Consider the following 13,616-nt stretch of genomic DNA (forward strand, 5'->3'; position numbering starts at 1 on the left):
ATTGACCTTTAACGGTTGCTCAATCTTTTCGATGAAATATTGCGCAATTGCAAATTTTACAGTAGAAGTGAATGAAGAAAGTGGATATATTCCTTTATTGTACGAGGCGTTGTTGGCTTATTCTTTCAGTAACATTGCTATTGTGTGAAAGCAGACGGATGGGTGAGTAATTTTAGAGTTCCGTTCTGGATGTTTCTGACTTCAGCATTAGTATCACTCTGGCTTCTTTCAATGTTGTGGGGAAATATCTGTGGCGGAGTATGGTGTTGTTGAGTCTGCAGATTAAGATAACGATCTTTCCGGAATGAGTTATTCAGAGCGTGAGCTCTTTAGAGAAATTCTATTCGGGCCCACTGCAGGTCGGGTGGACACGCTAGATCACCCGCTGAATTCTCTTAGTGTGCAAAGTGCTGAGGCTGTTACGGTTCTTGGGTTGTGGATCTGTCGGACGTTCGCTTCGACGTAGGAGGGATGCTGGATATTATTTTCCTGGAAGGTGTCTTCGAGGAGGCTTGCAAACAAACTAACCTGGTCTTCGGACTCACAGATGATGTGTTGTGGTCCTCTTACGGGTTGAGCCCTGGAAATGGCATCCGAGCGATTGAGAGTTTTGAGTAACTTCTTTGGTACGGGTTTCCACTCCTGTAGCTTATTTCATTCTTTCAGCCGTATTCTTAAAAAGCCCCTTCTTGACTCGCGTCATCAGCGAGTTCCAAAGTGCTTTGAATCGGAGGTAGCTCATGCACTTTTTTGGGTTAGTGAAAATCAATCCATTGAGTTCTACTAACTGGATTCAGGCAATACACGATAAATACAGTAACTTGGAGTCATTCTGCGGACAAAGCTGTTATCCATCTGAAAACTATTGAAAAAAAAAAAAAACACTCGAGTTCACATTATATTTCTCCCAATTCATTTTACAGGGTACGATAAATGTTTGGCCATGTAAATCTGAACTCTAGCAACAGACACGCACATTTTCATAGAGTAGGGTGACTTCTGAGATGGCGTCATGAAAACTTATTTTTTAGAGGTATTTTATTTCGAACTGTGGATTCTTCTATTTAACGTAAAGTAGTAGTATGAATTGGTTAAACAAAGAATTAAGGAAATCAATCGTTTGTCTTCACAGATGTTTTACGGAAAGGAAAATGCAATTTATGATGACTCTTAAGCTACAGATAAGTTATCATTGATTTAAATGGACAAGGTTGTTTTCCCTTGGAAATGAATGGGGATCTTAGTATTTATTGAACTGATTTCTTCCCCAAGTCCAGATAAATTAGGGATGGGCACGAGCGAGCTCGACTCGAAAAATTTCCTCCAACTCGACTCGAATTTGGGTTGAGTTTCGAGTCGAGTCGAGTCAAAACGATCCAAATCCTATATATTGTTCTAAGTACTCTCTTCAAGTATCCTGCATAGACAATCAATGATACTACTTCTACTACGACTTATTATTATTATTATTATTATTATTATTATTATTATTATTATTATTATTATTATTATTATTATTATTATTATTATTATTATTATTATTATTTATAACAGCATGTATAAACATGAACGATGGGCGGTTTGTATCTGAATAATAAAAACTACTTGAGTGCCGATCTCGGTAATGTCAGTGACCAACAGTCAGTCACCGATCGTGTACCACTTGCTGTTTTTGGAAGATGAGTATACCTCAGGAAAATCTCAGGTACTGATTGCAAGTACCTGTAAGATTTTGTCATAGATTTTGACAGCTCCAAATCAATACATTCAGCAAGTGAAATACAAGTGCATTGGTGGTGTATTCTATTTTGATTGGTGTTGCTTTTATAAATATCTAAAACGAAAATATTTTACAGTTCGAACTTTTTAAAGAATACTTTTTCTTAAAAGCTGAGGACGATGGTAGACAGAATTTAAAAGTAAAGTGTCTGAAGTGAAGCAAGAAATACTTATCAACAGTTAGGGTGCCATAATTAACGATATGCAGTAATAATTATCGTAATTAACGACAATATGAATAAACTGTTTTCTGATGAGCAGGCTTACTCTATTACTAGAAAATAGTTTGTTGATGGTATGTAATACTGGATTGTTTGTAGGGTTATAGAGTTTAGAACAACTAGCTTTAAAAAGCATATATGGATTTTAGAGTTACTTTCAAGTTTTGATTCACACCTAGTTCATGTGTTATTTTATTAGTTATAGTGCAATGTTGCTCTATATTCTGTACTTTTAATTTTTACATAACAATGTTATAATTAATTTAGTAGAATAATAATAAGCAGTCATTTTTTTCTGACGCACTATGGCATTTTAGTCAGTGTTACATTATATGAAAACGTTCATCTAGCTGTCAACTAAGAATTTGTTCTTACATTTACATACAGCGATTCAGAACGTACAATATTGTGTTAAAGTCAGCGAAGCACATCACATTTTCAACAAAGTAACTTTCAGCATGAAAGGATATAGCAACGCTACTATTATCAATGTAGAGTTCTAAAGATTTACGATGATTGGGGAAAATCAGAATGTGTAATAATAATAATAATAATAATAATAATAATAATAATAATAATAATAATAATAATAATAATAATAATAGTTGTAGTAGTAGTAATAGTAGTAGTAGTAGTAGTAGTAGTAGTAATAGAAGTACAGAAAATTGAAGTAATAAGATTTTTTTACATATTCAAATTTTCGGACCTGAAAGTAACGCGTTATTTTCGAAGTAGGGTAACAGTTACTTTCTTGGGGCAAGTAACGCGTTACATTTTAAAGGAAAGTAAAGTAACTTGTACCGCGTTACATTTTTAAAAGTAACTTACCCAACAATGAATCAGGTCATGATTTCATAACAAGTTAAAATGAGCTGAACGAGCAAGTCATGTATCAAACTCGACTCGACTCGAAACTCGACCTCAAAACAGTAACTCGACTCGACTCGTTCCCATCCCTAAGATAAATCTCCTTGGTTTTGTATAAAAAGAAAAATGTATTAAATTTCAAGAAGAAACTAATAAAATGAAACCATTAGTATCTCCGTTCATTTAAGCGGAAAACTAGTTGAGAAAGCTCGAAGAACATCGCCAGAACGAACTTTAAAATAATTATTTTTTCGAAATTTATATGAAATTGTATATTAAATTTATTTTAGGCTCTATACGAAATTGTATAATTATTGAGTCAATAACTAATGACGCAGTAATTACTAAATCAATAACTGGTATTGGTACTCAATCAATATTGGTATTGATCAACATCAATAACTAGTGCTCTCAATCGGGTTGGGTCAGTCAATTCGGGTCACGGGTCGGGTCGGTTCGGTCTTCAACCCGACCCGTTGAGAGCACTACCAATAACATCTCTCTGTGACTTATGGTTTCCGAGATATGTGTCCTTACATTTCCCAAAATAGGAACTTTTTTGGCCAATATCTGGGAACGGTAAGAGTGACTCGAAAAATTCCATCACTTCTTTGTGATAGTTTTTGATACTCTATCGAATGGAGGACTCAAAATTGAAAAAAAAAACACTAATAACAAACAAACAAACAAACATAGAAAATTTAGTAAAGAATTTTTTAAGTTCATTGATAAGAATAATTGTTTATACACTTCAAGATGTGCAGAAATCGAGATTACGCAGGTAGTAGCCAAATTCGTACATGTACTATTGCTACGATTGTTATAGGTCTAACAGAGCTATGTTGCAAAGCAATACCTTCGAGAAAAAAATTCGAGGCAGAACTAAACGATAAACATAAAGTACGAAGCTGAATATGAATATTATAGATTACAAAAACAGTAAAACTCCCCACTGTATACACTTCACTTATATAGGTTTAAAGTCCAAAAGTTACACTAAATCAAATTCAAAACAGTTCCAAGGGAGAAAACTAAGTATGCATAAATGAAAGTATGTTTCTCACCTGCTACATGGCTCCAGCTTCACCATCCCAGCAACAAATGACCGAATCGAAGACACTGTTTCCTCGGTGCTCCCATAAACCACGGACGCATCTAGAAACGATGTGACATAGTTCATCTGCTCTCGGGGACCTGTCAATATCAACAAACATAGTCAGAGATTAGACAAAATTGGAATATAAGTTGCTTAACATTGTATTCCAAATGAACGTACTTTGCATCTCAAAGTCTGAGGATAAGCATTCACACAAGTTTATTTTTTAAAAAGTAACTTACGCCACTACGCAAAGCACAATTTTAAGATTCCATGTTTAAAAGAAAAAAAAAAACAGTAATTGAATTGAATTGAATTCAAAATGCCTTTATTCATGAGGCGAGGTTCAGCCGTAGGCTCCTCTACCACCTAACCTAACAAAAGTACAATTAGAAATGATACAGAAATGTTACATAGGAATATGTAAAGAGATCTTACACATACATATATAAAGACAAGAAGCATATAGCTGTGGTTGTCTACAAAATTAAAACCAATATAAAATAAGAATATAATAGTTGTTCAGATAGTTTTTTTGGGGGGGGGGTCAAAGGGGAAAGTAAGGAAACCGCCAAGTTTATATTATTTACCAAGAAACAGTGTTGGTAACGAATTGTTCATCTCACATGCTCATATATTGTTGACGATGAGCAAAAATAAAACATTAAGAAGAATTGGAACGACAAGTTTCCAATTATCAATTTTTGTACGAGGGCTTTCCGCCCTTAGATTGAGCTCTTTGATCATACCCATCTCCTAGGATATTATACCAACATTAGCATGTGTAACAATTACTATAGAAACGTCGCTTACATGGACAATAATGATTTCATAGGGTGGCCTTGGGGGCGCGGATTTCTTCCGGGGTACAAAATAGTGCTGAACTTGGGTTACCAATATTTTCGCTGTACTAATTTCACCCTATATGTATTGAAAGCCCGGGAGATATTTTCTCAAATTATCACTAACAATAGAAATGTAGATTGGCAACCAAAAGTGCTTTATTAATACCAGATTTTAGAGTAATTATACCGTTGAAACACGATTTTTGTCAATAACATTTGTTTAGAACTTGTAATATACAGAGCAAAGGTGTATGCAGAGTTTCGTGAAGTAGGCGTTCAAGCACTATTTCGTTATTATTATTATTATTATTATTATTATTATTATTATTATTATTATTATTATTATTATTATTATTATTATTATTATTATTATTATTATTATTATTATTGACAAGCGTGATTTATTTATAGGCTATAAGGTGCTCCAAAAGTGTGGAAACACCCAAATAAAAGACAGGATTTTAAAAGAATTGCAAAAGTAACATTATAGGCTAGTAGTAGAGGTAAGGAAAACAACTTTTAGGACATGTGATGTCGATGGTTGATAATCAGTCATCTCTGTACAGGATCTGCTCTTAGAAATCTTGAAAGTATATCATCATTCATGTCTGTATAACCACGTTTAAATACAGCAACTCACTTTTTTACTTGGGGCATAGTTACCGGCACGTAGCATGGCTGCTCAAGGTCACAATGTGTTGGCCGAGGCGAGTTTCCACTTTATTCTCTTGCAGTGTTGGCAGAGTAGTTAGCTACTTTGCACTGCAGAATGTACGTTGCAGTATCTCAAGAGTTATGAGGTATGCGTATGTGTATAAAACACAACCACAATATTCTAGCAAATACGCGAAAATATTGTCGCTCACGTACTGGAATTATGTTCATGTTACACAGTATTGATTAATGTAGGGACATCAAATTTTCGTTATTTTTTGCCCAAAATAGATGTTCTTTACGATAAATTGGTGCTATTGTTCATGTTAAACTAAAGATATACAGTGTTATTTATTTCAAATCGTGTTATTTTTCCGGATAGTTTTAATAACATTTAAATATATTACGCATCTTCTCAGATTAAAATAAAAATGAGTTATAAAATATAAATATCATCATTTTGAATGAAATGATGCATTTCAATTTCAAAATAAATTTTAAGACAGAAATACAAGCACACATGCCATTATTAATTTATTTTTATTATTTCTACTATAAGGATTCTTTTTTTTTATATCTGTTATTTATCCAACTGTGATTGACTGTACTTTTTGTTATTGGAAGCTGGAATAATTGTGTAGGACTGGCAACACTACCAGTTATTGAAAAGCTGATTGACGGTAGGATCGCTGTTTGGAATTCGTCTGCTTTTGCAGTGACCTTCAACTGCCATGCTATGTGCCGGTCACTATAATCGAGACAGTCGATAATCCCATATTAATAATACCATGAAAAAGATAAAACAAATAGTTAGTTTTTTTTAACTATAGAAGCAATCGTTCACCGTCATAATATTACACAAAGTTAAGGTTATTGAAACGAATAAAATGCTTTGTTTCATTTTAATAGTCAAAAGCTTATTGATTTGAAAACGTACTGTAAAGATTCATTTTAATCGGTGTGATCATCGTGATGTCGACTACCACAAATAATGACTTCCAGAAACTGTATATTTAATGTATAAATAAAAAACAGAAATAATGACTTAACACTTAATAGAAACTAAGTAAAATACAGCTTCGGAGACTACAACTAAAAAATTAAGGGTATTAGACATAACTTAACAAGAAAAAAAATTTTTTGTAGCAGAATGCAAATAATAATAATAATAATAATAATAATAATAATAATAATAATAATAATAATAATAATAATAATAATAATAATAATAATAATAATAATAATAACTTTCTTCTACTGAATGATCAAGTATCATCGCTAGCTACAATGCTTAAGTTATTACGGCCAGACAGTCGCAAGTGCCAGAAACGAATTTGTGCGCGTAGTTTCTGAGAAATTGCGTGATCTCTAGTAACCCCGTTTTCTCTACTATCTTGTCCCGAATCATTCCAAGAATGAAATTGCATTGTTAATTCAATGTCCCATGATTACAACCTTTACGTAAGAGGTAACGGGAGAACCTTAAGAAATTCCAGGAACACGAGGATGTCCAACACAAATCAGATGGCTTCGAATCCAACCAGATATCCTTTCGCACTAGAGATTAGTGTTTTATCTCTCAGTCACCGAGGCCCGCAAATCGATCCTGTCAGCATTGCTAGAACACCGTACTTACTCAAGGTCTCTCCTCCTCCTCTGGGTTTGGATGTTCCTTGGGAGTTTCCTACCAGCACGTCTCATACGTATTGAACGTGTTCATTTAACTCGTACAACAGCTGGGCAGCGGTTGCTCAGTGGTAGGGCTTTCACCTCTGGTGCTTGGGGTCCCGGGTTTAAACCCTGCTCCTGCCAGGTGAACTTTGTGGTGGACAAATACCATGTGTGTGTTTTTTCGGGGTTCTCCCGTTTCTTCCACTTTCTTCATTTATCTCTCATCGTCACTGTCTCCTTTAGCCTAACCGGCATAAACGTGGGACGTAAAACTCAAAAAATTCTTTTTTTTCATACAACAGCTGGTGACGTAATTTTTTCCATCCGTCTCTTTTGACTTCACAAATCTTTCTTAAGGCTGTTTTCCAATGTCCTTAACTTGTGTGTAGATAATTACGAAATTTCGCTATCGGTAGCAAACAGACAATACTATTCGCATTCAGTTTTAATTTTCTCGATATTACTTGCCATAAAATAATAGTTCTTCTACCGAGTAGTAAATCTGTCTAAATCGAATTTTTACCGTAACCTAAGATTTATCGCGAACACATACGAAAAAATATAAAATAATTATAAAAGATTTTAAAGAACATAAACAAACTTCACGCACGTAACTCATTCGTTTAAAATCTTACAAACAACAGAGTATAAGGTACTAACAAAGTGTTTCGAAATTATACAGCACAACCTCTGCGGTTGTTATGCAACCATAATCACACTAAAGAATGTCTGGTTGCCTCCCAGTATACGTTTAGGTGTTTCATAGTTTAGCTCTAAAGATTATTATCAGATCCTAAACACATTTCTCTTTCAAAAAAGTAATCAAAATTGATATACCTATATCAAAGTTATGCCTGAACATACGCAGAATACGTACATAAAAACGGGTTGAATTCAGAACTTTTTGAAGTCACTGAAAAATATTTAACTATACTGTAATACAAAAAATTCAATTACATAGTATGCTGTATATATCGGGCACTGAACCTTATAAGCTTACTACGCCGATAGTAAAAAGAAAGAAATAATTAATAACAGTTCAATAATAGTTAATTATCTAACTAATTCTTTCCCCATTCATCAGATGCCTCTCAAAATAAAATTTAGAAAAAAAAAAAATAACACTACTTCAGGTGTAAGTACCGTTTGTAAATTTTAGTTATGCCAAAAATGTCTTATGTTAATTAGTATGAATTTTAGTATGAATTTACGTAACTCGGGAACTGACTGTGTTTTTAATATCTTCACCCACTCTCTTCTTATTTCTTAGAACTCCATTTCTGTCAAGGGGCCGGGGTGACCGAGTGGTAGTGCGTTTACCTCTGGTGTATGGGGTCCTTGGTTCGATCCCAGCCCGCACCAAGTGCGCTTTGTGATGGACAAACAGTGTGGGGGGTTTCTCGGGGTTGTCCCGTTTCCTCCCACTTTCTTCATTCCAGCATTTCCTTCATTTCTCATCATCACTGTCTTCTTTAGCCTAACTGGCATAATCGTGGGACGTAAAACTTAAAGATTTCAATTCATTTACATTTGCATTTCTATCCAACGCACTAATCTCAAATAAAACTAAGATTGTACGTTTTTCTATTCCAAATATTTCAAAACCTTATTGCTTATAAATTTATCATTTCAATATGTTTTCCTTATGATTTGCTGTAGTTTATATATTTATATTGTAAGGATCCCCACAACAGGACAAGAGCACATGTCAACACAACACGTGCTATTGATTATAAACATAAGAGCAGAAGAAAAGCTGATACAAAAGACACCGACGATTGCCGAATGAAGACGGACCTCACGGAAGGACCCGAAGAGGACAGATAAAAGACGTACCACCGAGGGACCCAGCATCAGTCGTCCAACTGATCAAATCACCTACATCGCCCTGAGGTCCCACTGGACTAGGGGTACACCTATCCTTACCCGAGGTCCTTTCTACAACCAAGCCTCGCGAAGCTGCCTTGAGCTGAGGGGGCTATCCTTCAAGACTCACCAGAACCGGCAGGTGCCTTGGAGACTGCCTTGAGAGAAGGGGCACCGTGCAAACACCTATTTCCTCTCATCTGGATATAACGAGATAGACACTATTTTACTCTTTGTAATCAAAGACGTTTTGTATTTAACAAATTTTATAATAAATTGGTGAAGGGGATAAATCTCGTTCCATTATTGACTCTACCAAAGTCATCACAATATATACCAATAAAAGTACCTCGGAATCGAAAACACTAAGTACTTTGTTTCGTAGCCCTTTCCAACGGCTACATCCTTCTCAAGTCTAACCTGAAATATTGTTTCTTACTTCTGGCTTTGCAAATAATCAATATGTGCTTTAAATTGAGACCTATAGCATATCAACATATTGTCATCACCTTCATATCAGTGAACGAGAGGAAACAGGTATCATTTAATCCTAATATTTGAATAAAATTACCATTTTCATAGTTACAATAACCTTACCAGGGACCTCATTCCGCAAACCATGGGCGGCGATTAGGGGGGGGGGCAAAGGAGGGCAGTTGCACCCGCACTTTTTTGAAGTAACCCATTAATGTATATAGTTTCATTTAGAAATGTAAAGTTTTTGTATGTATTATTGGTTCATAGATAAAATGGTGCCATATATTTGCCGTTCCGTGAGTACGTATTGGTTGTCTTCCCGTGGAGTAAAGAAAACAACAGGAATTACGTTTTAATTGCCACAGAAAATAACCCCAGAATTAACCTATTGGAACACAACAATTTCAGCACATTCTACAAGGGCTCGATATGTTAGTCAGCCGCTTTGAAACTAATTCAGAGAGCATTTCGCAAAAGAAGAAAAAAAGTATTTCACAAGTTATTTTTTAATTGCACAAAAATTGGCAAGACTATTCATGGCTTTGGATTGATTATTTTAACAAAAGAGACACTGATCAAAGCTTAAAACCCATTTTATTTTAAATTATAATTTGTAACTATATATAATGTATGTTTTTCATAATAATGACTATATATATGACGGTTAAATAATTTAAACTTTGTCATAACAATATTTAATAGCATGTGTGGAATTAAACATTAAAGGAGCAGTTCGACTTAGAAATGCATTTTTTACAATTCATTTCCATTTGTAGAGTTGAAAATTCTAAAAGGAATGGTGTTTGTTTGATCGCGATACGTTCAGTCGTTAGCGAGTAACAGAGGAAGAAAGATTTTGTGATGACGTCATAGGTGGGCAAAGAGCGAGAGCAGGCTTACAATACATACTACACAGTGCCAAACATTTCGTTTGTGAGAGGTGCGGTGGCACTGTGCGGTTTCCTTTTCCAGAACTGGTTGCCAAGACTTACAAATATCATCTGCATGTAGAAAATGATATCTGATGGTTGGCTGTGCAAACATTTTTATAATATTATAAAACGTATCCTATAAAGCATGAGTTCAGCGTTTCAAAAAAAAAAAATCGAAACCAATATGTAAATAGATGGCGGACGAGATTACTGCAACATCTAAGTACCTTTTCTTTAATCATTCTTCCGATTCCCAAACATAAGTATGTTCATTTTGACGTTTTGTTGCAATTTTTAACGCTGGCCCTATAATTTTGTGCTTCAAGGTATGTACAGGAGCGCAACATGTGAGGCAAAAATGAAATAACATCTGTAAAGTTTGCCAGAATACGAAAAACACTTCACCGGTTAAATTTCTTTTAATCTCATAGCTGTCCGCGAAACAACTCTCATCACCCGTTTCATCATCATTGTCACATGATACAAAGAAATTAAACGATGAATCAATGTCTTGAGGAACAGTCTTCGTCACTGATTCCTTCTACAAGCCGGTATATTTCACTCCCTAATTCACATTGTATAGCTTATTTCTAAAGCAGTATCTTCAGAATCATGAGTGACATCGTCTCTATTACCCTCTAATGCCTCGTCTTGACTACAACCGTCAATTGCGTCTTGTACGATATTTGTACGTTGGTAACTGGACATAGATCGGTGCTTGTTCAATGGCTCGGATTTTCAACCTTTCAATAATATACTTGGAACAGCATTTTTTTCTCAGTTTGCGTGTAAATAATTCTCCTGGCATTAGCCAGAAGTGGATCTAGACGGTAAAAACTCAGGGGGGGGGGAGTCAGAACCCAGACTATGATATGTATATCATGTTTACTAAAAACTTTCAAAAATATCTAAATAATAGCTTAAATCAATTTTGTCACTCAAAATATGGGGGGCCTAGGCCCCCGGGCCCAGTCTAGATCCACCACTGGCATTAACTTTTCTTTTAGTAAACTTGACTTCTCGAAGGCAGGCTCTTCAAGATGTTTGGAACACGAGTGATTTTATTTGGTACTTTTTTTCCCATTGATTTTATTGAGCTATAATTTATATCGATCTGGTGATTTCTCACGACTTAGAAACGTAAGAAAAGATACTTTACGTCCTCACCTTCAATTGCACAAGAATTACAACCGAAAACACAACAGGTGTTAGGCATTTCTATTTCACTTAGACACAGCACGCGCTGTACTAACACGTGTTTTCTACTTCACACTAGTGTTCTTTTCAGAAAAAAAAATCCGGGGAGGGGAGAAAGGGACACTTAGTATTCGGAGAGGCACATTATTTTTACAGAGTACTATTATATTTATTACATTATAGACGTATTATTTTGGTCTCCTCCGGGGGAATCTCTCAGAGCTCCGGGAGACAGTGCCACCATAAAAACAGCCATGTCTGGAAGAAACACTGTTTCGCACAACAAACGTAATTACTGCTCTCTCTACTCTTTTTTTTTATACTAATGCTATAGGAAAAACAACTTACAAAAACTTCCCTCAAGAATTCAACACAGAGCAACTAAAAAATCCAAAACACAATCTATTAAATCCAATGCACTATTAAAGGTTTATCAGCTGCGTACAAGGGAGTGGTTGCTGACTCACATTGAGTTTCTTGCCTATCCCACCAATGACGTAAGCATTTACGATTCATCAAAAACAAATGTCTGTAGAAGCTGAACGAGACGGCCTATCAAGATATAAAAAAATACGTGTCTCTTATTTTTTGTTACTCTTTCTATTGCACCAAACTTGTTTTTAAGTCGAACTGCTCCTTTAAGTTGTTCATTAATCCCTGTTTCAATATGACTTTTACAAAACAAGCATAATTATTTATTACTATGATTAATATTATCCTTTCTATTTATTTGTTTTGCAAATTTGCTATTTAATGATCTGATCACACAGTTTTCCAGACAGAATTTTAAGATATTAATGAGCAAGGAATCAAATCTCTTCTCACACTTTTGTTGTTTAAGAGTACAAAGGGCTACTACCTACTGGCGTTGCTCTCGTCAATTTACTTAATAAAATATGAAATACTATATACGGTATTTTAACTGAAAAATATAGTATCCTATTAGTTATACAACCTTTCGTCAAACAATATATTAGAAACAAGCAGGAAAATTAACATTTATATGCAAATATTCAGATCATGTCTTGCCGCCTCACTTTTAACGTCCAACCGCCGCCACTGCCGCAAACCTTGCTTCAACGCAACTCAAAATTTGCATTTTGTGATTATCTGCATAGCAGTTATAATACTCTTTGCAGGTTTACATTTCGTTGTGCATTGCAAATTTTGCAAAAACTAATACAGAATGTGGCCCCAGAAGTATAATCCTAGTATTTAAATAAAAACATGCTCTCTCACCTTCTGAGCAGTCATCCCTGGGAGCGGGCAATGATCTGACGTAACATCCGCCGTTGTCCATAGGAATACACTCAGTGAGTGAAGAATGCCTGGAGCAGCAGCTTCTAACATCTAAACAGCGATTAATAAATAATATTACGAAAATATATGAGGAAAAGTAAATAAAACATCTTGCAGGCTGAGTTTACCACTAGGAATAGATGTTTAAAATTAAAATGGTTATGCAAAGATTGTAGGTTTATTATATCAGTTCCTTGTATATCCAGTTGTGCAAGTAACAATGATAAAAATTAAATAGCCAAAATGAAAAATCTTTAAATATAAGCCAACTGTGTTCGTCATTATAATTTCGACCCAGACCACGTATCAAAAATATTCTGAACTATAGATCTTATAAATAACTAGAGAGCCCTTTGCTTATCTCGACAATGCTTCCAAAAAGAAACAACACAATTTAAAGCATAGAGGCTACTTTACTGCGCCATTCGCCATCTTGGCAACAGAATTTTCAAACTAAAATTTCTAAAATAAATAAATAAATAAATAAAATCTTTTCAACAAATGCAAATAATTTTCAAACATTTACTCAATTTTTTAAACTTTTCAATGTGTGTAAAAAAAATTTAAACTAAAAATGTAGTCAAATACGTTTAATGAGTTCAAAATTTTCAAACCTAAAATATATTTTAAGCAAAGATGTTCAAACAATAAGTTGTAAAACAGAGACCAAAAATATTTTAAACAAACGATTGGAAAACTTTTGAAAATGTTC

The 13,616-nt window shown here is 34.6% G+C and overlaps 1 protein-coding gene across 1 annotated transcript in view; it reads right to left on the reverse strand.

Annotated features, from left to right (window-relative positions):
* The window catches only part of LOC145665066 (uncharacterized), a 133,938-nt gene that overhangs the window by 98,781 nt on the left and 21,541 nt on the right, over positions 1-13,616 (reverse strand). Inside the window, exons 5-6 of the mRNA XM_081732326.1 lie at positions 12,845-12,955; positions 3,932-4,061 (exon numbers count right to left, since the gene is read on the reverse strand). Coding sequence (XP_081588452.1) covers positions 3,932-4,061; positions 12,845-12,955 — 241 coding nt within the window. The remainder of the gene's footprint in view (positions 1-3,931; positions 4,062-12,844; positions 12,956-13,616) is intronic.

Source organism: Thermobia domestica, chromosome 11 (assembly GCF_964235325.1).
Source record: "Thermobia domestica chromosome 11, izTheDome1.hap1.1, whole genome shotgun sequence".
NCBI lineage: Eukaryota > Metazoa > Arthropoda > Insecta > Zygentoma > Lepismatidae > Thermobia > Thermobia domestica.